The following is a 23,133-nucleotide window of genomic DNA, read 5'->3' on the forward strand; positions in this document are numbered from 1 at the left end:
AGTGATGAGAATGAATGAATGATGCTTGAAATTTGTCAGTGCTCATATGTGAAAATTGACCTGAAGAGTGTTTGACACAATAACATTTCCATTTCCTCTCTAACTTACCCCTTCATGGACCTATCTAAAATGCTTGCATTTTTTTGCCTTTTCTGCCTTGGATTTAGTCTGCCTTGACTAACTTTTAGATGTCGGCCACATTATTATTTCATTTTATCATCGTATCTCAGATTCGTTTGGCTTGTCGTGCCTAATGCTGGCTCCTTGTAAGAGTAGTCATACTTAATTTACATCCCTGCTTTTTACCCATAACTGTTAAATTCCTCATGCTCAAGTACCTGTCCGTCTCACTTTTTAAAAATGTTTTCATGGAACCAACCTCCACTATCTTTTCAGGCAGTGGTCCAGATCCCGACAATTCTACGGAAAAATATTCTTGTTTATTTTCCCAAAGATTTTGAATCGATGGCCTCTGATTATTGGCCCATCTGCCAGATGGAATAGTTTTTCTTTATCTACTTTTTTTATCAAAGCATCTCATCATCATGATAACTTTTATTAGGACACCCCTCAACTTTCTGTGTGAACTCCCTCATCCCTGATAACATCCTGGCAGACCTCCTCTGTGTCTTTACATCTTTCCTGAAGTGTGATGTCCAGTGTTGTTCTTAATACTGAGGCCTAACCAATGATTTGTAAATCTCTAGCATGATATCTTTGCTCTTATATTTTATTTTTTTATTTATGAACCCAAGTAACCCATATTTTTTTTAACCACTGTCATAAGTTGCCCTGCCACCTTTAAGGAGTTGTATATTTGGATACCAAGTCACTCTGCTCCTCTACATTTTCAAAACCTTGCCGTTTATCGTATACTGTCTTTCCATATTAATCACCCTAAAGTGCATCCCTTCATACTTTTCCACATTGATCTCCAAGCACTATGCTTCTGCCCATTTCACCATCCTGTCTGTCACTGAAGCCTATAACTATCCTCAGCACTGTCTACAACTTTGCCAAGTTTCATAGCACCTACAAATGTTATAATGTTGTTCTCTACACAATAGTGTAGGTCATTTATAAAAATTGTAAATAATAATCGGACCAAAACTGATCCTTAGGGAGCACCACAGCAAACTATTTCCCTGCTCCAATAATTTCCCCATCACCAGCTGACTGGCTTGTAATTTCCTGGTTTATTTATTTCCCCCTTGACTAGTGGCATGTTTAGCTTTTCTATTAATTGCTTGTAAATAATTTATGCATAAAATGAATTGGGCTTCCTGTATAGTGAGGGAATGAGATGAGCAAGTATGGTTCTATGTCGGGTCTTTTTAATGAAGTGCTTTTCTCTTTTTGCAGAATTCCGATCGGGAAAGGCACCCATCCTTATTGCAACCGATGTTGCATCTCGCGGTCTAGGTTTGTACTCAACTTGTTTGCAAGAAAATGTATTGCAGAGCAAGCCGTGAAATTTCCTAAATTGAAAGAGGAGAGCTATATTTAACGTGACGTAGTGTGATTCCCCCCCCCCCATCTTGAGCTTTTTAAATAAGTGACTTATTTTTGTTTTTTAAAATGTCTCTTTGTTTTTGTATTAAGGTACAGGCCTGCGGCAAGGCCTAGGCATGACAAAACGAGCACCAAGAGGGAGAGGAGATATCCATCTACCGCCACCTACATAAACCAAGCTTAGCCTTACCATGTGGGGTTTTAACCCCTATGCACTGGGCTGGCTGTCCAAAATTTGGGGTCTTCGGATAATGTTTACCCTGTCTACCGTTATCCAGCTCGCCCTGGCACTGTCTGGTTCAACCTCTGCAGCGGACTGGTTCGTTAAATAAATAGGGTCTTCAGATAATGTTTTTCCCAACTGACTGAATATCCAGCTTGCCCTGGCCTTGTGGGGTTCAAGCCCTGCTCCAAGCCATCTTAATGGAGAGAATACTTAGGGGACTTCATAGATGTTCACTTGCCCATCAAACCAGCATAGCCTAGCAATGAGGCATTAAAGCTCTATACTGCCTGAGTTCACCTATCAACCAGGATACTGTTCAGGTTCCAGGTAATCTTACCCATGTTAGTCAGATTGCGTACAATGGAGTCCAGCTGAATTTATGGCTATTTGCATGGCCTGGGCTCATTTAGTTGAGATTTTTGGATACATGTTAAATATTGCCCCTTGTTCGATAAGGGATATTCCAAAAATGGGAATATATATCGAAGTGTACTTCGGAGAGGTCAGTAGATTTAATACGCTTAACCATGAGGCTGTTTAATAGCTGGTGTAAAATTTGCTCTGTGACTTCAGAATTCCTTCTGGAAATGGAGCACTTGATCTTTTGGATACTTTATTTATTCTTTCTTTGAAATCTGGACTTCATTAACAGAAACATCCATTAATACCACATTCTGGATTCCATTTGCATAACATCAACTGCTGCCCTCAATTATGGTAGAGTTTTTGATGGGATTTGAGTCAACATTATGATCCACACAGAAGCAATTGCCCTGTGTGATGCATGTGAAAGATTGTATGGGTAGCTGTTAGAAGTTTGGGCCCTGCAGTTGCATGATACAGGCGCAGATGCAGAGAAGCCGTGCCTTTTGAGGTACTTTATTTATACCAGTAACAATGGGGATGGTGGTTGTGTTGTACAGGTTTGTACGCTTGTTTTCCAGGAATATCTGATACTCTTGTGTTAGATTAGCAACAAGGGGCAAAATAAACTACTGATGTGCTGCATAACTTTGCACATATAGAAGTACTCCTTATTTTCCATAGAAGTGCTTCTGCTTAAAGAGTTCACATTGGAAAGAGGTTAATATAAACTGGTGTTGAATGTAGCAGTGAGGCAGGCTGCTCACCTTTAACTTGTGGACATCCTGATAATTGATGGGCTTTAAAGAAGTTAGGAATAGATTTGTTTTCTAAGGGATGGATACAACTTAACCCAATGTATCCCCCACCTGGTCTGAAAGAGCCTATTTAGCAATCCATCTCTTCATTTTCTAACAGCTGGAATTCAGTACAATTTCAGTATTTTACTGACAAAAGTGGCTTTATCTGAAACCCTGTTCATTGAAAACCAGCACAAAAGCCAATTCCATGATCAGAAAATTGAAAGCAGAACCAAAATTCCCTGATAAAATCTGACATTTCCCTTGTATTATCCAAATTTGATTTTCTTGACAATTGGTTTACTGCTGAAACTAAGGGGCGTGTGGAATTGTCTGCTGATTAGGGGTTTCACACCAAGCACTGCATTTACATGGCCGACCAGTTCTGCAATCAAACTTAAGTGCCTCGGAGCTAGAAACAAACTTTTCTAGCCACTGATGTAGATGGGAAGACCATGCACAGACTGACAGTTACTGGCCCACTGTTTCAGTCTGAGATGGACAGACTGTTCCGAAGTAACTTCCCCTTTAACGGGCACTAGCAGTAAACTAGGAATTAATGGTGTGTATGTTCTCGATCTCTTTACGTGAAGAGTTAGAAGTACAGTCAAGTGTCCCTGTTACAAAATAAATGCCCCTTAATGGGGAAACACCAGATGGAACAGTTTGCTCATTCTTAGTACAGACTGCAAAAGAAACTACTTGATCCCCGCTGGTTAGCAACAAATGTAGCCAACTGATCCATCTGGAATATTGTGGTGGATTTGTGGCTCTATTGCAATCCCCGGGGAATGGTTTCTGATGAGAACTGGAGTAACGTGGTGCAAACAGTTTACTCTCAACTATTGTGAAACCCCTACTGCCAAGCATGCCAAGTATCTCCCTCACCTTCACAGGACGTCATGTCGGGGCTTGTCCGGTAACATCTTGGGCCTGTCAGAGGTTTCGCTGCCCGAAAAGCGGGTTGCAAAAAGGTTTTAAGGTAGGAACGAGTAGATTGCTGCTTTCTGCATCTTGCCTAGACGTTGTCAGAATTTGATACAAAACTGAGAACTATTTCATGTAGGTCACAGTCTGTTTCTTGTTACCTACTGATTCTACCAGGCTGGGAAAAATTTGTTCGGAAACATGGGTGTACTGTGGAGAGCCAATAGGCAATATAGTGCTTAAGGGCAACCCTGAAAGTACATGTTAAGGGCCTGAGCTTTTATTGTGTGAAGCAAACTTTCTGTGTAGGAAAGCTCTAATTCAAGGAGAACCAGAATAGCTACCATGTGTTCTGATCAGATCCCCAGAAATAGCTACATGTCCTGATATTTTTCCCAGTCTGCCGTTAATAATGGGCTCTGAGTTTTAAAACCTGCAGTCTGTGCTGTGTACTGAGGTCATTGTAGAGTCATTTAAAATTCAATTAAAATAATATTTTATGGAATTTGAAGAAACTCGGTTTTTATGCTCCACACTTTGTTTTTCTGTCCCTATTCCTTAACACAACTTCTGTCCTTTATCACCAGCTGGGAAAGAATTGCAGGAGATTATCCACAGCTCCAATATCAGAGGCATCTGTTAGATCTGCCATAGGAAGTGTGCCACTTGACAGTAAGATACAGTGCACAAGCCTCTTGCACTGCTTCATAAACCTACAACAATTCTTTCACTGACACTGTCATGGTTTGGATTTGTCCATTTGATAGCTTTTTGTTTCCCAAGATAATTGCCTGCTGGAAACAAATCTACCCCCTATAGATTATTGAATATACGTAATCTGAAAAACACAAGTCAACCAGTAGAGCTCCAAATGCTACACTGGAGTTGATAGTGTGCTAGGATAAGCTGAATCACAACCCAGACCTAACCACTGTGCACCAATGATGCAGCTGCATTAATGTGCAGGGTCACTCAGCTTCTTTTCTGTCCAATTTTCAGTGTAGCGAGTGTATAGTTACAGGCAGCTCACTGACAGGTGTTTGGTCATTAAAAAGCTGTTAGTAAACTTGCCTTCAAGATTTCTATGGGAGTTGTTTCATCTTGCCCATTTTTGGTGACCTTGGTTCTCCAAATCTGTAGAAACAAATTTTAACATTGAAAAGTACTAGTTTGTGGTCACCTGAAACTAGAAAGCAAATGATGCAAAAAAGCAACCGCCTTTGTACAGCTTCCTGGATGCAGGCATTTGCATTTTAACCTGTGATATTGTAAATTCTTCACAGGGTGCCTGTAAATTGTCAGCGAAAACCATGTGTATTAGGACACAGATGATGGTGTAAGCTTTTAGCTTCACCACAGTAATAAATGATTTGTCCTTTAGGACGGGGTCCTGGTCAAACTTGGCTACTTGAGATCTATATCTCTGGTGTATATTAGCTGTTGTCTGTGTCCGTCTCTATTTGATATCAATATGTGCTATAATAATTTGTTTTCCATTTTTCATGTACATTTTCATATCTGTTTATCTCTTTACTTCTGACTGTCTATTGGGGTGAGTAGTTCAGTGCAGTAATGTTCATCTTTCTTATTTAAAATAGGAAGAGATAGCACAGTGAAACTTGAGCCCATTCTTGTAATGAGAAACAGACTTCAAAAATAGTTTCAGTAAATTCCAAATAAAAATAATTTGAAATGTTTAAAAGAGAGTCTGGGCATTAGATGCAGCATAGGCTGGGAGTTGTTGTGTTTCTGGAGAGTGGATTGGAGGACCTTGTTTAATGACAAACTGCGGCCCTCTGGTGCTACCTGAAAGGCGGGCTACAGAAAAGTGTTCAGCCATCCATCCCAGCGTGTGGGACTTCTCGCCACAAGGGAATGCTCGATGCATGCTCTCCCAGCTCCACTGGTCCCGTGTCGCAGGGCGGAGGTCGAAAGGAGACCGCCAGAACCAAAGAAACGGGATTGGCTGCGGCAGTACGATGGAGGGAGTGTGCATCGGACTGGTAAATACTACTCGATACAGGAGGGAAGAAATCTGTATTTTCTAGATATCATCTTTTAAAATGCAGATTTTGAATAAAGGTTAAATTATGTCTTAAACCTGAAATTATCAGTAGGGTTGAAAGTTATCATGCAGTTACTGGTACAATAAGAGCAAATAGTTTGGTGTTCTGTTAACCTTCTAACCATTGAGGCTCTATGGGTGCAGTGAAACATAGCAATCAGATGCACTCTTAAATCCTCAGACTGATTCCCTTCAGAAGGCTTCCTTATCAATTCAAAAACAGTGTGGACAGAAAAGTACTTGCTGTTTCCGAAGCCAAGCATAACTGTTCAAGATGTGGTCAGCTACTCAGCCTTGTGCTCACACTCACAGCACCAGAATGGATTCTAGCAATGGTCAATATAGTGTCATATCTGTCATAGATTGTAGTAATCAGCAGTTGCACAAAGCCAATCTCCTAGTACCTTCCCACTTTTGAGATTCCAAGGTTTGTGTTAATTAGACATTCATTTAGTCCCAAATGTCATGGTTTGAGATGTTGAGAACTTGGCCATCTGCAATATTTAGAAGCATGATAATCCTTGCTGGTGTTTATCATAAATGTTATAGCCTGGTCAGGAATGACAATTGTGAGAAGATTGGATACTGGATTTTTTTATATGTAGTTACTGTATTCAGAATATTGCAATAGAATGTCCACACCCAAAATCTTCAGTCAGTGGTCACTAGTCAGTGTTGTGCCAGCATCCTTGAGTACGAGAATGGATTCTAGCGATCGTAGACCAGTAATTCTATGATAATATCTAGCCCTGAAGAGCGTTGTGAACAGCTGTTTGAGACAATTCATATTACCACAACATTAGGAATTGGAGACTTAAGGAAGCATTCCTTCACAGATCTACTATATTTAGATTAGAGCTAAATAATGCCTGTTATTTTCTGCCAATCAGACTCTGCTTGGGGAAGATTGGTGTGTTCTTTTATTGTTTGACGGAGTCAAGGTAGCAGTAACTCGAGCTCCATTGTGGGTCTATTCTAAGCTCAAAGTAACCTTGTTTGAAACTTTGCCCTTCCTACTTACTGTGTCTATGGTAGCACTGTAAGCTATTACTTTATTTTAGTTGTGTGTCTGGGGAGGGGGTAGGGGTTCATGTGTGCGGTACATGATGTGACATTTGGCAGAGTTTTTCTCACTTCTTTATTGCTAAATGAGAGGGAGACCTCATCTGAAGGAGTGCTCCTTTAACCTTTACTGTCACATCATAGACAGTAATCTGGTGTGGAGTAATGCAGTAAATGTAAATTTGGCCACTGGATTTTCTGCCTAGCAATTTTGTTTTTTCCTAAAGTAAAAGTCTGAGCATGTTTGGCCGAAGCAGAGCGAAGAAATCCTACATAGTCCATGCATTAGTCAACGTTTGAAACTGAGATTGATGGTGTTGGTTGTTATGGCAGTTTAGGATTTTACTCTGAAGCTTGTGAACTGTTGCATTTAAAATGGAGACTTCAGGAAATGGAGGTAATGCTGGGATGAGCAGGGCATTCAGGTCCAGCAAGTGTCAGTTATGAGATACGTCCTGCAATACAGATCCTGCCATTTTATTGGTGCCTAGAGGGCACTTGTTGCTGTGTTATTTCCTTTATACAGGAAAGTGGGATGCAAAGTAGTACAATTGTAAGAGCCTTCACCCAACATCAAAAGCAGATTGAGGCAGGGTGTGTCGTGTTCCATTTACTGTTGCATAATCGACCACTCTACTAGAAGGATCAGTCAGTGTTGTGACTAGAGATTTGTGAGACCTTTGCTGCTTCTTAACAGATTTTGTTAGAACTGCTGCTTGAAATTTAAAAACAAAATTTGGGTAGTGATCAGGGCCTAAAGAAGGTTAAAAGACAGCTATTTCTGTTGATGTAAAACCCTGTTATAATGTGCTAACTATCAGGACCTTTCCTAATTCAGCCAGATTTATGTGCAGTCTCCATTTTGAGATAAAGCTGATGAAGGAGCGGTTAGAGATGCTGAAAGTGTTGTATTATAATTGGTCAGAGGCCCCACTGCAGCATGTCTAGCTTGTCCAAATATATAACCTCTAAGTCTACAACTTAACTTAAAGAGGAACAGCACTTACCAGACTGAAGCAAATGGTTTCTGTTCTGGGACAAAAGATTTTGAGAATTCCAGGTGTTTTTCTAGTTTGTAGAGCAGTGGATCTGCTCGACTGAGAGAGCTATTAATACTATAGGTGGTTCAGTAAAGCGGTTTTATGTTTGTGCTCAGAGTGTTTTGCTATTTGGTATGTGTAGTTTTTGCTTCAAAGCATGGTGTGGGTTTAAAAACTCTGCATGTGATGGGGACCCACTGCAGTAAAGTAGCATGAACTGTGAAGGTGCTTGTATTGGAATCTTATTCTAACTATTCTCTTTCTGCCTGGCTGTTGTGGTGTGCTGTTTGTGCTGCTTCAACCTGGCACATTCCCCACCTCTCCACACCACACTGCAATTCTGCTTTTACAGATGTGGAAGACATCAAATTTGTCATCAATTACGACTATCCCAATTCCTCCGAGGACTACGTACATCGCATTGGTCGTACGGCGCGTAGTACTAATAAAGGCACAGCCTACACCTTCTTCACACCAGGCAACGTGAAACAGGCTAGGGAGCTGATCAAAGTGCTGGAGGAGGCTAACCAAGCCATTAACCCAAAACTCCTACAACTTGTTGATCATGGGAGAGGAGGTGGAAGAGGTAATTGAATTCTTTACTTACTATTCTACTGATGGGACACTTCATTGGACCATACCTTGTTCATGGTTTATCCCTAAGACACTAGGTAGTGCACCTCTCCATAGTGAACCTGGGATCAGTAACTCTATCAAGTTCCTTATAGGTGTTTCATTGCTGAGGCACTTGTAGAATGGGGAGCAAACATAGAGTATTTATTTGTAACTCCTTTTTAGAATCATCAATCAGTTTTTAAAAGATGCTCGCTTGGCTGCCTATAATGGGAGCAGCACATCTGCCATAAGTAAAACTACCTTAGTATCATTGATGCATTTTGTTTTTAACACTTTCACAACTTCTAAATCACTGATTACACAATGTGAAAACAAGGAGCTGAGCTCTGAGTTTTAAAATTTTCCTGTTGTTACTTAATGCCCTCAGCCCTCTGTCATGAGCAGTTTAGCCAAATCGTCAGATGAGTGGCAGGCAAGGTAAGTCTTTGTAAATCAGCTAGGGTATTGTGATCAGTTCTAGGCACCACACTTCAGGAAAGATCTCAAGGCCTTGGGACAGGGTGCAGAGGAGATTAACTAGAATGGTACTAAGATGTGGGACATGAGTTATTTGAAAAGATTAGAGAGATGGGATTGTTCTCTTTAAAAGTGGAAACAGTTAAGAGACAGTTTAATAGATGTGTTCAAAATGACCAGTGGTTTGACATCATAAAGCAAGGTTTGTAACTGGAGGGTACAGATTTAAGATAATTGGCAAAAGAACCAGAAGGGAGACTAGATTTTTTTCCCCTTACACAGTGAGTTATGATCTGGAATACACTGCCTGATAAGATGGTGGAAGCAGATTCAATAACTTGCAACGGGGAAATGGATAAATTATTAAAAGGGGAACATCTGCAAGGCTAAGGGAAAGAGCAGGGAGTGGGACAGAGTAGACAGCTCAGCACAGACACAATGAGCCTAGTGGCTACATCCTATGCTGTAAGATAAGTTGGTTCTAATTGAGGTAATATCTTCTTGAGAGACAAAGTGAGGAATTAGAGTATACATTCAGTGGAAAGGTACTGAAGTATAGATTAACAGATACCTAGGGGTTCAAAAACTTAATTGAAAGTGTGAATGCGGATAGATAAAGCCATTAAAAAAGAGTGCAACATTTTTTAGGGAGTTATAATTAGAGATATAGAGTACAAGAGACAAAAGAGTGAGAAAGAAATGTCCTATTAAAGCCATAGAGATCATAGATTCACCAGGAGAATGCCAGGGATTGGATGGCAAAAAAAAGTAGTTCCCCTGGTTAAGGAGCCAGAGACAAGGTCCTCAATTTTAAATTGTTAGTGAGGAGAGAGGAGAATTTTCTTAACACAGAAATTGCTAGATGAAAGAAGACTGAGGTTCATCTAGTTCAGCTTCTATCATTCTGGTCGTTGTATTATACAACAGTGGAGTTGTTGATTAATCGTTGCAGGATTGATATAGGGCTGTGGGGTGAGAGTGGAGCAGGGCATTATTAGTTCGGGATTGCTTCAGCAAAGAGCTAAGCATGGAGTGGCCTCCTGTGCTGTAAACTTCTATGATTCAGCACCTTCAACTTGTTTGTGAACACCAGTACAAACAAACTGTTCATGTTGGACTTGCTTCAACTCTTCTATGCACCCCCACCCACCAAGACCACCCTCCAAACCATCACCTTTTTGCTTTTTCACTGTGAAGATAGATGGAATGTTTTGGAACACTTGGAACATTGGTTTACCTAATTTCAGAAGTGAACATTTAATCTAATATTCCAACTTCCTGTAGCCTCAGTTTGATCATTGATTTTGAACTTGAAGCTTGTCTTTGTCCATTTTATTACAGGATTATCTGAATAATCTTGCATTTGTCTTTAAGGTAAAGGGGGCAGAGCTGTAACGTGCTGCGCTGTAGAGGGATAGAACACACTCGCAATTCCCTGCACATGTAGAGTCCGAGGTTCCTCACAGCGAGGGAAAGCAACAGGCTACTGACACCGGACTGCACTCATACAGGTTACAATGGCAGCGTGTGCAGAGGCCTGGAAGCCAGTCACCTGCTCTCGCCTGAAATGATTTGTGTGTGACCTGAGAGAGTGAGCTTCAGTGGGTGGGCAGGGGGAAGAGGAAAGTTATCTTTGGCTTTGTAGTAAGTTTGAGGAGAGCTATGTGTGGTCAATTCTAGTATTTAATGCAGCAACAGACTACAGTGAGGATGTTTTAACCAGTGTGTGTGTGTTGTGCAGCTGTAAAATTTAATTATGAGCCCTTCACTAAACTTGTTGCTATTTCCCCCCTCTAGGAGGCCGATCCCGTTACCGGCCCACTGGCTCCAACCCCAACACCATGTACCGAGACGATCGAGACAGAGGCCGCAGCCGGGCTTTTAGAGACCTCGATGGGGACCGCAGAGACAGGGGAGATGGGGGCAGGTTTGGGGGGCAGAGAGATTCCCGAGATGGTGGCGGTCCATTGAGTAAGCAGAGTTTCCGATCTCCACAGGCTAACAGTTATGGGAGTCCCGTGTATGGGCAGCCGTCAGTCCAATATCCAAACTTTACCCAAAGCGGGCTGTATGGGGCTACTAACCCAAGCACATATGGAGCTGCATCTCAAGCAGGGTTTGGAAAACCAGGTACCTTTCAAAGTTCAAGCGCAGGGGGCAGTTACGGAGCCTCTGGGTATGGCACTGCTGCCCAAAGTGCGGCTTACGGTTCAAATAACTATAATGCTTCATCCTCTGCTAGTGGAGGGCGGCCCCCACAGTCCTCGGCACAGTACAGGCAGAATGGGATGGGACAACAACCACAGCCGCTGATGTCTCAAACATATCAACAGAGCAACTCATTGTTGGGTTACATGTCCCAGGGGGCCTATCAGTATGCACCACCTCCCCCACCACCACCTACTTCACAGGGATCAAACCGAAAATAATTTCGCTTTTGTAAAATTTACACTTTATTTCCCTGTTTATAAGACCTAGGCATCAACTCCATTTTCTACTGAAGAATAAAGTTTTAAAAGGATGAGTAAATTATACAATTGCATCCACCTTGACTTTATTACTATAATAGTATGAGGCAAGAGGCAAACTTTCTGACGCTGATCCACATGATCAAACTGGGCTGTTCTGTCAACCTGACTACTGACACCTACTGTAAATCTTATTGAAATGTAGGTTGTGTGTTAATGCTTGCAAATCATGGCACAGAGCTAACCTGCTGATCACTCAGTGAAATGGAGGCAGATCATTGGTCAGTGCTTGAACCTTGACCCCTGCTCATCTCCTAGTGTTTGAACTCCTGTCGTGCCCTTGGTTCACCCACTCTCCAGAATAATTTTAAAACCAGCCTGTTCCATTTTTGAGTGTATCTTTAAAAAGGTAGGTTTGTGTCTTAAGTTTTCGTAGTGTAATTTTATCAGAATGTCTACCAACCCTATAATTCAACTGTAACCTGAAGCCAGAAATTCAGACTTGGCCCTTTTCACTCTGATAGCAGTTTCCAGTGCAAATACAATAACTGGTTATAATGTGACAAGAGAAAAAGTCGAGTCAAATTTTCCAATTTTGAAGTAACCATATAAACCATCAAAAATCTTTTCTACTTAATGCCACTTTTATTTTGAGTCTCTTTTAGTGGAAACTTTTTAATTGTGCTTAAACTCAACGTGTGTCTAAAACTGCTCTTGGACACCTGTGAAAGACTACAATTCATAAAAACCTTTGGGTCTCTTTGGTTGCAAGATTGTTAGTTTGATCTGCTTCTAAGAATTTTAAACGTTATGGGGAGAGATGGGGGTCAAAGGGAGTCTGATTAATTATCTATTAGTTGAGAGGTTTTGACATGGCTCTCAGCTTAAGGGAGTTGAGGTGAGAAATAGCGATGCCTGTGACTGTCAACTTAGGCAATGAAGACTGTCAACTTAGGCAATGAAGACTGTCAATTTAGGCAATGAAAACTGTCCATGCTCAGAACATAGAGCCACATTTTGGCTCCCGTGTTATTGACTACATTTTCAGTTTTAATGAAGTAGAGTCTTAATTAAATTGATATTTGGAACAACCTATAAAATTGAGAAATAGTAACAGCTTCTCAGTAAAACAGGGCAAAAGGAGATTCCAAAACAGTGAGAGTGAATTGACTCTTCTCAACTCCAATCCCGTCATCTGTCTAAGTTAGCACAACGATCCTAAGCTAACTTCAGTTGCCTTTAAGAAATGGATGGTCATGTTGCAGTAATGTCCCATGGTGCAAGCAATGAGGTCTGACTCATGTCAATGTTTAACTCAGGTTCTATTGAAGACTTTTAGAATTGATTTATGATGGTTTAAAATTGTTAACAAGTTTAAGTATTGGAACTGTTACTCAACTACTTTCTTATAGTCACCAGCTTGCTGCTCTCTTTCTCTCCATTGTCCAAAAGGAATATTGCTTGATAGTAAAGAGGAGAGCTATCCTTCAGCAGGTGCTATAGGCTAACCAACAGGTGACAAGAAGTTAGCAGCATTGTTGGGTGCATTCTGATACGTCAGGCCACTGCTCTGTTGAGTAATTTTTCCATACATAGTAGCAGTGTGTTCCTGTTATATTGATTTTGAGGTTAATTTGACCATTTTCCCTCTTATTTAATAATTGGCCAGTTTTTTAATATATATATATATATATATTGCTAAGCGTTCATGCTGCTGGTAGGTTTTTCAAATATTTTGAGTGCTGGATGTATCGTTAAAGGTAGGTGTTACATAAATGAGCTCATTTAACAAAAAAATCAAATTTTTTTGAGGCATTGTATAGCAGCTAATTTTAAAATTTGTAACTACCATCTTTTGGAGGCTCTGATGGTAGGATTGTAACAGCTTTCAGATCGTGTGGTAAAGCTTCAACATTGCTTTCTTAAGTTCCCCTCGTAGGTCCAAATGTCCTGTCATCATAAAACACATTATTAATGAGAAACAAAAATTTTGAAGTTTTAATATAAAGATGAGACCAACCAAAATTTTTGTCCTGAAAAGGGGAAATCTTTCCAGTTACAATCAGCTGTAATGCTATGTTCTGTAGCCAAGCTGTTTCGATGTAATTCAAATGACCTTTACCGTCTCTTAAATGCGTGCATTGTTCTGCATTCAATCAGTAACATCATTCCTGTTAATAAAACTTGAAATCTGCCCATTGCTTACTGTGAATCTGTTTTGTTTTGATATTGCAATGCATGTTGTAAACGAATTGATTCAAATTGCTCTTGGAATATTTGCCAATGTGACTGTCCTGATGGGGGGAGATAAAACTTAGTTCCTGAAATGTGCCTTTTGCCTACTGGTGGCATCAGCAGGTTACCAGCACCAGTGACAGACTGCCAAACGTGCAGGTACTTCAGCTTTGCAAAGTTTACACTTGGCACTGGCACTAAAGAGTCTCCCTCTTGACATTTCTGATTTGGGGAATAATGAAGCAGAGGGAAGGGCAGTGAGGGTAGCTTGTATGTAATTTCATTGTGAGCAAACCTGTCTTGAACTTTACACAGCTTGCCAGTGGGGGAAAGAACTGGCAGTCGTGACATCAGCAATCTTTGAAGACATGTTCTCAGGCAGCTTGACCCTAGTCTTTCCAATCAGAGCAGGTTGTCAACATGAGGGCGACACTATTACCAGCCTTTAACTAGCCCTTTAAAGCAAATGTTGGGTCTCACAGTGAATTTGTGTGATCTCCTGCAATCTATTTTTCCCTTCCTTTACTTGGTTACTTTTCCAACCAAGCTGCACCTTTTTATAACACCAGCATCTTTGAGTTCTGGCTCATCAGACCATTTTATACAACATTATGGATGTAATTGTGTGCAGCCTGGTTGCAGAGCTATTGAAATCTGACATTGCAGTTATTAAGACTACCTGACACCCAAAGCTCCAACCCTCAGCAGTAATTTCTGTCTATTATGGGGCCGTATCAATTAATAACATTACACTCGGTAAAAAAGAAACAGCCGGGTAACTGGGCAAGCAGATTCTAGGGATAGTGATGACCATTTGTGACTTTCACGTTTTCTTCATTTAAATGCTTTAGGTGTTCTGAAGTTGATTTTTTTCCCTAATTGCAGGATTTAACAGTAATACAAAATAACCTTCATATTATTGACAATTTGCTCTGAGCTCCTGAAAGTCATTGCTTTCTGTTAGCCTGTCAATCTTTTAAATCTAGAGGTTTATTGAGTCCCAACCTATGACTGCTCTTAAACTGTAAGAATCCTGCAGCTGGTGGAAGAAACGCAGCAGTCTAAGCAAGTCTTGTAATTCTTCCTTGTATGTGAAAGGTTTGACCTTGTGAGGTTGTACACCGTCTCAGTCTTATTAATGTGCTATTTTGATACTGTACTGGTTTTCTTGTATTTTGCAATTCCAGTAATAAAGAGATATTTACCAAAGGAATGGCTGCTCTTTCCTGAAGTGACCTCTCCGTAGTCCCTGCTTGTAGGTTACTGTTTATCACATGCTAGGTGCAAAACTAGATGAGCAGATTGTGCTACTTGCCACTTTTCAGTTCAAGCATCAGGTCTTGATGCATGCGGGCATGGGATGCTCCATTCAGAGGAGTTAAGAATGCCAGTGAACATTGTCACCTCTGACCTTATGACGAAAGGAAAGCGATTGATGCAGCCATTAAAGATTTTTGGGTCTAGGATACTACCCTGAGGAATTGTAACAATGTCCTGGGGTCGAGATGATTGGCCTCCAAAAAAAAATCATCTTCCTTTATGCTAGGTGTGACTCTACGATCAGTGGAGAGTTTTCCCCTCTGTTTCCAGTTGACATCAATTTTACTGGGATTCCTTGATGCAACACTTGGTCAAATACTGCCTTGATATCAAGGGAACTTTCACCTCTGGTCCATGTTTGGACCAAGGATGTATTGAGTTCTGGAGCCAAGTGGCCCTGGTGGAACCAAAGCAGCATCAATGAACAGGCTATTGCTGAGTAAATGCTGATTGATAGCACTGTCAACAACACGTGCCATCACTTTGCTGATGATTTGAGAGTAGACTGATGGGACAGTAAGTGGCCAGATTGGAATTGTCCTGCTTTCTGTGGACAGGACAGACCAGGGCAATTTCCCATATTGTTGGGGGAGATGCCAGTGTTGCAGCTGTACTGGAACAGCACAGCTAGTTCTGGTGCATTCCATTAGTAGTATGCCTGGGATGTTGTCAGAGCCCATAGCCTTTGTTGTATCCAGTGCCTTGATCTGTTCCTTTATCACGTGGAGTGAATCAAATTGGTTGAAGACTTGCATCTGTGATGCTGGGAACCTAAGGAGGAGGCCAAGATGGACCATCCACTTGGCACTTCTGGCTGAAGATGGGCACTTAGTCAACCATGTTGCTGTAGGTCTGGAGTCACATGTAGGCCAGACCAGGTGGGGACAGCAGATTTCCTTCTCTAAAGGGCATTAGTGAACCAGATGGGTTTTTACAACAATCGACAATGATTTCATTAAACTTTTAATTCCAGATTTTTAATTGAATTCACATTCCACCATAGTGGGATTGGAACCCAGGATCCCCAGAGCATTACCCTGGGTCTCTAGATTACGTCCAGCAACAATACCACTGTACCATCACCTCCCCTAACTAGCAACAATTTTGCCAGAGTCAAACTCTGGATCCTTGAGAAGTGGAGGAAGACAATGGGGACCGGGGAGAGCGCCAGAGGGTTCCAAGGAGCCCACACCTGGGAGAGACACATTATCATCTAATTGAAAAGCACTTTGAGACACATTTTCTACCATTGGACTTCCAAGCAGTGTCACCACATTGTCTTCCGTTCCACAACTGAAGCTCCATCAAGAAGTCGACCATCAGCAATTAATCCTTTGAACCCCGTCCACATGAAGAACAATTTAGATCCCTGGATAGGAAGCTAGATATTCAAATTTTCCAAAAACAAAAATAGATGGTGTAAGCAGTCGATGGAAACATAAAATTACAAAGATATGTTGACAGATTAAGTGAATGGCAAAATTGTAGTAAATGGATTTCAATGTCAGCAAATACGAGGCCATTCACATTGGACCAGAAAAGGGTAGTATAGGATACTTGCTAAATGGTGACAAGGTTCAGGTATGCAGATCATTAAAATATCATTAACAGATGCAGAAAATAAACCAGAAAGGCTATTGGAATGCTGACCTTTATATCTAGAGGACCAGAATACAAGGAGGTAGAAGTCATACTTCAACTATACAAAGCTAAGGCTAGCCCACACCCGGAGAACTGAGCAGTTCTGGGCACCACATATTTGGAAGGATATATTGGCCTTGGATGAATTAAAGTATAGATTTACCAGAATGATAGCTGATCCCCAAGGTTCAAATTACAAGGAAGGAGTACACACACCAGGGTTTTATTCCCTGGGATTAAAACATTTGACTGATTTGATTGGAGTATTCAAGATATTAGTGGCTATCCACTGCTAGCGAAGATGATTGTCTTCCATGAGTCCGAAGATGGCTGATGAGGCCAACTGGAGATCTGGAGACTTTATGGCAAGTAGGATGTTTGTTGTCATGTGGGATGTCCGGCCATGTGTTATTAGTTTGAGTCATGGTGTATTCTTTCTGCTTCTCTTGCTTTTCCTCTTCATTTTGTCATTGTCATGTTATAATGATATAATCACCAATTGCTTATAAAGAATTGGTTAAATACGTTGCGGGTGCATTTATTAAGACTAGGTAAATGAGAACAGCTACACGTAGGTATAAAGCTTGAAGTCATTAGAGCTGTGTGTGTGTATGTGCTCTGCTCAAAGCAAAAGTGAAACTAAGACTGGATTACATGACACATTTCCCTTCCACTGATGTCATGCTGCAATCCCTTAAAGGCATTTTTTGGGTCTCAAGGTGCTGGGATCCTTCCCACAGACTACGCCAGCATCTGGTTCTGTCCAGGGTGATGGTCTCCTAGGAGTTGATGTCAATGTTGCACTTCTCCATGTTGGCTTTCAGCACATCCTTGAAGTGTTTCTTCTGTCCTCTGGTGCGCCTACCCTGACTGAGCTGGGAGTAGAAGACCTGCTTTGGGAGCTTGGTATCTGACATCCAAACTATATGACCAACCTAACAAAGCTGATGGTGGATGATCATAGCCATAATGCTTCTGGTGCCTGCTCGTGAGATGACACTGATGTTGGTGTACCTGCTCTCCCTCTTCATATGTAAGATGTTCTGCAGGCAGTGTTGATGATATGACTCCAGTGCTTTGAAGTGCCTCCCATACGTTGACCATGTTTCAGCCCCATACAGTAAGGAAGGGATCACGACTACATGGTAGACCATGAGCTTGGTTTCAGTTTTGATGTTGCGATCTTCAAACACTCGCTTCCTCAGGTGGCCAAAGGCTGCACCAGCAGATTTCAGGCAATACTGGATTCCTTTATCAATATCAGCCTTCTGTGAAAGATAGCTTCCAAGATACCGAAAGTGTTCCGCATTTTCCAGGCACTCATCATGAATCCTAATCAATGGGGCTGGGGTGTGTGCGTTTGGAGCTTGCTGATGGAGGACTTTGGTCTTTTGAATGTTGAGTATAAGTTCCCATCTTCTCATGTGTTTCAGTAAGTACATCGACAATTCTCTGGAGATCTGTTTCCGACACGATATTTTCTGCAGTATCATCAGCCCGTCTATATCCTCCTGTAATCTAAGGCTATCCTCCTCACTATTTACCACCCCACCAATTTTCGTGTCATCTGCGAACTTACTGATCAACCCTCCTACATTCAAGTCTAAATCGTTTATGTATACTACAAACAGCAAGGGACCCAACACCGATCCCTGTGGAACCCCACTGGACACAGGCATCCAGTCACAAAAACACCCCTCGACCGTCACCCTCTGCTTCCTGCCACTCAAACAATTCTGGATCCAATTTGCCAAATTGCCTTGGATCCCATGGGCTCTTACCTTCGTTATCAGTCTCCCATGCGGGACCTTATCAAAAGCCTTGCTTAAGTCCAAGTAGACTACGTCAAATGCATTTCCCTCATCTACACACCTGGTCACCTCTTCGAAAAATTCAATCAAATTGGTCAGACATGACCTCCCCTTAACAAAACCATGCTGACTGTCCTTGATTAATCCCTGCCTCTTCAAGTGTAGTTTAATTCTGTCCCTCAGAATTGCTTCCAATGGGTTCCCCACCTCTGAAGTGGCCTGTAGGTCCCTGGTTTATCCCTTCCACCGTTCTTGAATAAAGGTACCACATTGGCTGTCCACCAGTCCTCTGGCACCTCTCCTGTGGCCAGAGAGGTATTGAAAATGATTGCCAACGCCCCTGCTATCTCCTCCCTTGCCTCACTCAACAGCCTGGGATACATTTCATCCGGGCCTGGGATTTATCTACTTTTAAGCCTGCCAGACCACTTTGAACCTACCCCCTTTCTATGCTAATTTCTTCAATTATATCACAGTCCTTCTGCCTGATTTCCATACCCACGTCGTCCCTCTCACTTGTGAACACCGACACAAAGAACCCTACCTACTTCTTCTAGCTCCACACACAAATTACCACTATGGTCCTTAATGGGCCCTACTCTTTCCCTAGCTATCCTCTTACTCTTAATGTACTTGTAAAATAACTTTGGATTTTCCTTTATTTTACCTGCCAATGTTTTCTCATGGCCCCTTTTTGCTCTCCTAGTTTCCTTTTTAAGTTCCCCCCTACACATTCTATACTCCTCTAGGGCTTCCGCTGTTTTGCGCCCTCGGTATCTGCCATAAGCCTCCCTTTTTCTCTTTATCCAATCCTGTATCTCTCTCGACATCCAGGGTTCCTTGGATTTGTTGGTCCCACCCTTTATCTTTACTGGAATATGTTGGCCCTGTACTCCCTATTTCCTCCTTGAATGAGTCCCACTGCTGATGCAGATTTACCTAAAAGTAGCTGCTCCCAGTCCACTCTGGCAAAATCATATCTGATCTTATTAAAATCGGCCTTCCCCCAATTTAGAACTCTTGGTTTCTGGCCCATCCTTGACCCTTTCCATAATGACCTTGAATCTATTGGAGTTATGATCACTATCTGCAAAATGCTCCCTCCACTGATACCTCTACCACTTGCAACACCTCACTTCATTCCCTAAAATTAAGTCCAGGACCGCCCCCTTTCTTGTAGGATCTTCTACGTATTGGCTTAAAAAGCTCTCCTGGATGAATTTTAAGAATTCCGCTCCCTCTAAACCTATCACACTATGACTAACCCAGTTAATGTTGGGGAAGTTGAAATCCCCCACTATCACTACCCTATTATTTTTACACTTCTCTGAAATTTGCCTACATATCTGCTCTTCTATTTCTCTCTGACTATTTGGGGGCCTATAGTACACTCTCAGCAATGTGATTGCTCCTTTTTTGTTTTTCAGTTCTATCCATATGGCTTCATTTGAGGAGCCTTCTAAGATGTCATCCCTCCTTACTGCTGTAATTGATTCCTTGATCAATATTGTGATACCTCAGTGCCTCCAGCTGCCGCTCAAGCTCCAAAACTTGGAGCTCAAGTAGCTACAGCTGGTGGTACTTCCTGCATACGTGGTTGGTCAGAGCACAAGGAGCATCTAGGACTTCCCACATGTTGCAGGCGGTACATAACACAGGACTGAGCTGCCCTGCCATGCCTCTAGTTGAAAAAAAACCCCTTTAAGTTAAACACAGTAAAAAAAATGTTAAATTATTTATGTACTTTAAATAAAAACTAGAACCCTTACCTTTCCTTAGCTTAATCTATTTTAGATTAGCACTTACCCACTACTCACCAATCAGCTCTCACCTTTGTGCTGATGTCACTTTTTGAACCTTCCCCGCACTCGCGCTGGTTCTGATCTCTCTGCCGCTCTCTCGCACTGTCTTGTGATGTCACCCTTGTTATTTTCAACAAGAACTGACTGCAGGACACTTGGACTGCTTCACCGCGATGCTGACTGCAGGACAATCTTCCCAGACTGCTTCACCGCGATGCTGACTGCAGGACACTCTTCCCAGACTGCTTCACCGCGATGCTGACTGCAGGACACTCTTCCCAGATGAGTTTTATTAGCATGAAACTCATTTAAAACCTCAGTTCACCATTCCTACAATAACCCCTACCCCTGGGTCTGGGGTCTCAGTGTGCTAGGGGCTATGAGACTGAGTGGGGGGGAACAGTGTGTCTTAGCATGTGATAGATGTGAGCAATCTCACTGAGTGGGTGATGTCTGGGTGTATAATTGGCAATGGGGCTAATACCTCTGGGTGTGTGATGGGAAAATGTCTCGGTGGGTGATGATCGATGGGGGGGTTGCAGAATGTCTCGGTGGGTGATGGGCGATGGGGGGGAACGTCTCGGTGGGTAATGGACGATGGGGGCAGCTGGCTCCTCAGTTTTCTACTAAAGACAACAAAGGGTGAGAGCTGCTCTGAGCATGGGTATGGGGAGTGGGTGCATTACCTTTTGCTTTAGATGTTGAGTGTTAGAAAGGCCAATGATAGCGTTCTGGCTGAATTCATGTCAATCTCAGATACCAACCCAATCCTATCAACAACACCAGAACTGGACACAATTCTGATTAAAGTATTTTATTACACAGATTTAATGAACTTACATCAAACCAGCCAGATACAAATAAGAGTGTATAAAATAAATCAGAACACAGAAGCATTGTTGGAGTTGCCCAGAGCATGGAATGGTCCTTCAACCTGGAACTGAAGTGGAACAATTCCCAGTCAGCAGAGTGGCAGACTCAGAATCCAACCAGAGTCGGGACCAGAAAGTGAAATCTGGCCAGTTGGGAAACCTCCAATCCCATAAGTGCCTTAAAGACTCTCCCCACTTTTCCCGCACCATCCCTCCCTCGCTTTCCACCCCTTCCCCATCCCTCACACCTGCCCCCTCTGGCTTGTCCCTCTGCCTGGTGCTCATGCAAAGATTGCTTTCTTGAGACAAGTTGAAAAAGTTAATCTGTGTTTACGCAGCACAATTCGACTGAGGAAAAATATTGCAGCCCATCTAGTTTCTTCCCTCCATGGGGCTTTTCTGCTCCCACCACCACCACCACCACTCCCCAATCCCTCAAATAATTTGCGTGAACCTGTACCCGGAGTCACTCCTGCTCCCTTGTCTCAGTTCTGGAGTTGTAACATTGACAAACCCGTCCTGGTTTCCTTCACCCTCACTGCTCACTGGGATTTCATTGTTGTCAACGGATGGGTCTCAGAGGGAGAAATGAGATTAGTTTGTGTCCATTCCCGATTGCAAAACACATTTGCATAAATCCATGAGGGGCATTAAAAAGAAACCTTCACTTTCAGTAATATTCAAAATAAGAAGATAAACAGAATCTGAACAGCCCATAATATTCCTGTGGTTTACAGGATGAAAGATGCCATAATTCATTGTAGCTGCACCCAGGACAGAATCCAGCAGTAATCAAAGTGGGGAGAGGTCCTGAGCCCCACTCTGGTGTGGGTGTGGGGTCACAGAGGGAAACAGCCTGACCCCTCCCACCACAGCCACTCCTCCTCTCTCCCTCCCCCCTCCCCAGTCCCCCCAGCCCGAGGGGTCACAAATGCGAGGCAGGTCATTCTTCAAGCCTGCTGATACGGACAGAGGCCATATTTAATGTGCATTCACCCCAAACCCATCCCCTCACTCCCCCTCCAACTCATCCCCCTCACTCCCCCCGCCAACTCATCCCCTCCCAATCCTCCATCCCACCCACCTACCCACCCTTCCTCACTCACTATACCCTTAATCCCACTCCCCCCTGTTCCAATCGCCACTCCCCACCCTCGCACTGTCCACAGAGGGCAGCGACTGTTTGCTGGGCCCTGCGGGTAACCATGGTAACTGAGCAACGCCAACAAGAGAATCGTGGAATGTGGTTGTACGCTACAGTGAATAAAACAAGGGTTATTGGCGTTTGTTTTTACAATAGATACACAAAGTACTGACTGACGCACAGGCGGAAGTAGAGCTCAGTGTTTAGCTGCGCGTGAATCATGTGGACTCAGGAGGAAAGTCCACTCCAGACAGGACTGCACTTACCACAGACTCATCCATGTACCAGTCCTGGGATTGTGCAACATTCCAGAGGCAGGGTCGTAGAGGGTTAGGGGTTGCAGAGGGTTAGGGGTCGCAGAGGGTTAGGGTGTCTGTGGAAACCGATGTCAAAAAGGAGGTTTTAAAATTGTGACGGGTAATTGAAAGTGATCCAGATGAATTGTTCTCTAGGGCAAAAGTTCCAATCTCGGGGAAGCTCAGAATCATGAGGGAAGTCAGGGAGGTCATTTTACAAGGGGAGTGTAGTGTGGAATAAATGACCAGCGGAGGTCAGTGGCATGAACGGTGTAAAAATAAAGGTAAACCTGTTTCTGCAGTCAGATCGGGGAATCTTACAGCAGAAGGAGAGTCAATTTAGTCCATTGTGTCTGTACTGGCTCTCAGAGAGCCCTCACATTGTCCTTCTTGCTCTTTGCCCAGAGCCCTGCAAATTTCCCCCCTTCATGTATTTACCCAACTCCCTTTAGAAAGT

The 23,133-nt window shown here is 42.5% G+C and overlaps 1 protein-coding gene across 2 annotated transcripts in view; it reads left to right on the forward strand.

The window, feature by feature from the left end:
• The window catches only part of LOC144669607 (putative ATP-dependent RNA helicase DDX17), a 40,566-nt gene extending 26,817 nt beyond the window's left edge, over window positions 1–13,749 (forward strand). The window contains exons 11-13 of one of the 2 annotated variants that reach the window (XM_078532144.1): window positions 1,363–1,422; window positions 8,348–8,581; window positions 10,885–13,749. In XM_078532144.1, the coding sequence (XP_078388270.1) occupies window positions 1,363–1,422; window positions 8,348–8,581; window positions 10,885–11,516 (926 nt within the window). In that variant the 3' untranslated portion in view covers window positions 11,517–13,749. Of the gene's footprint in view, window positions 1–1,362; window positions 1,423–1,602; window positions 1,835–8,347; window positions 8,582–10,884 lie in introns of those variants that run through there. The other variant, XM_078532145.1, reaches the window with a different exon arrangement.
• The last annotated feature ends 9,384 nt before the right edge of the window (window positions 13,750–23,133 follow it).

The sequence above is a fragment of the Cetorhinus maximus genome, chromosome 29 (assembly GCF_964194155.1).
Source record: "Cetorhinus maximus chromosome 29, sCetMax3.hap1.1, whole genome shotgun sequence".
Lineage (NCBI taxonomy): Eukaryota > Metazoa > Chordata > Chondrichthyes > Lamniformes > Cetorhinidae > Cetorhinus > Cetorhinus maximus.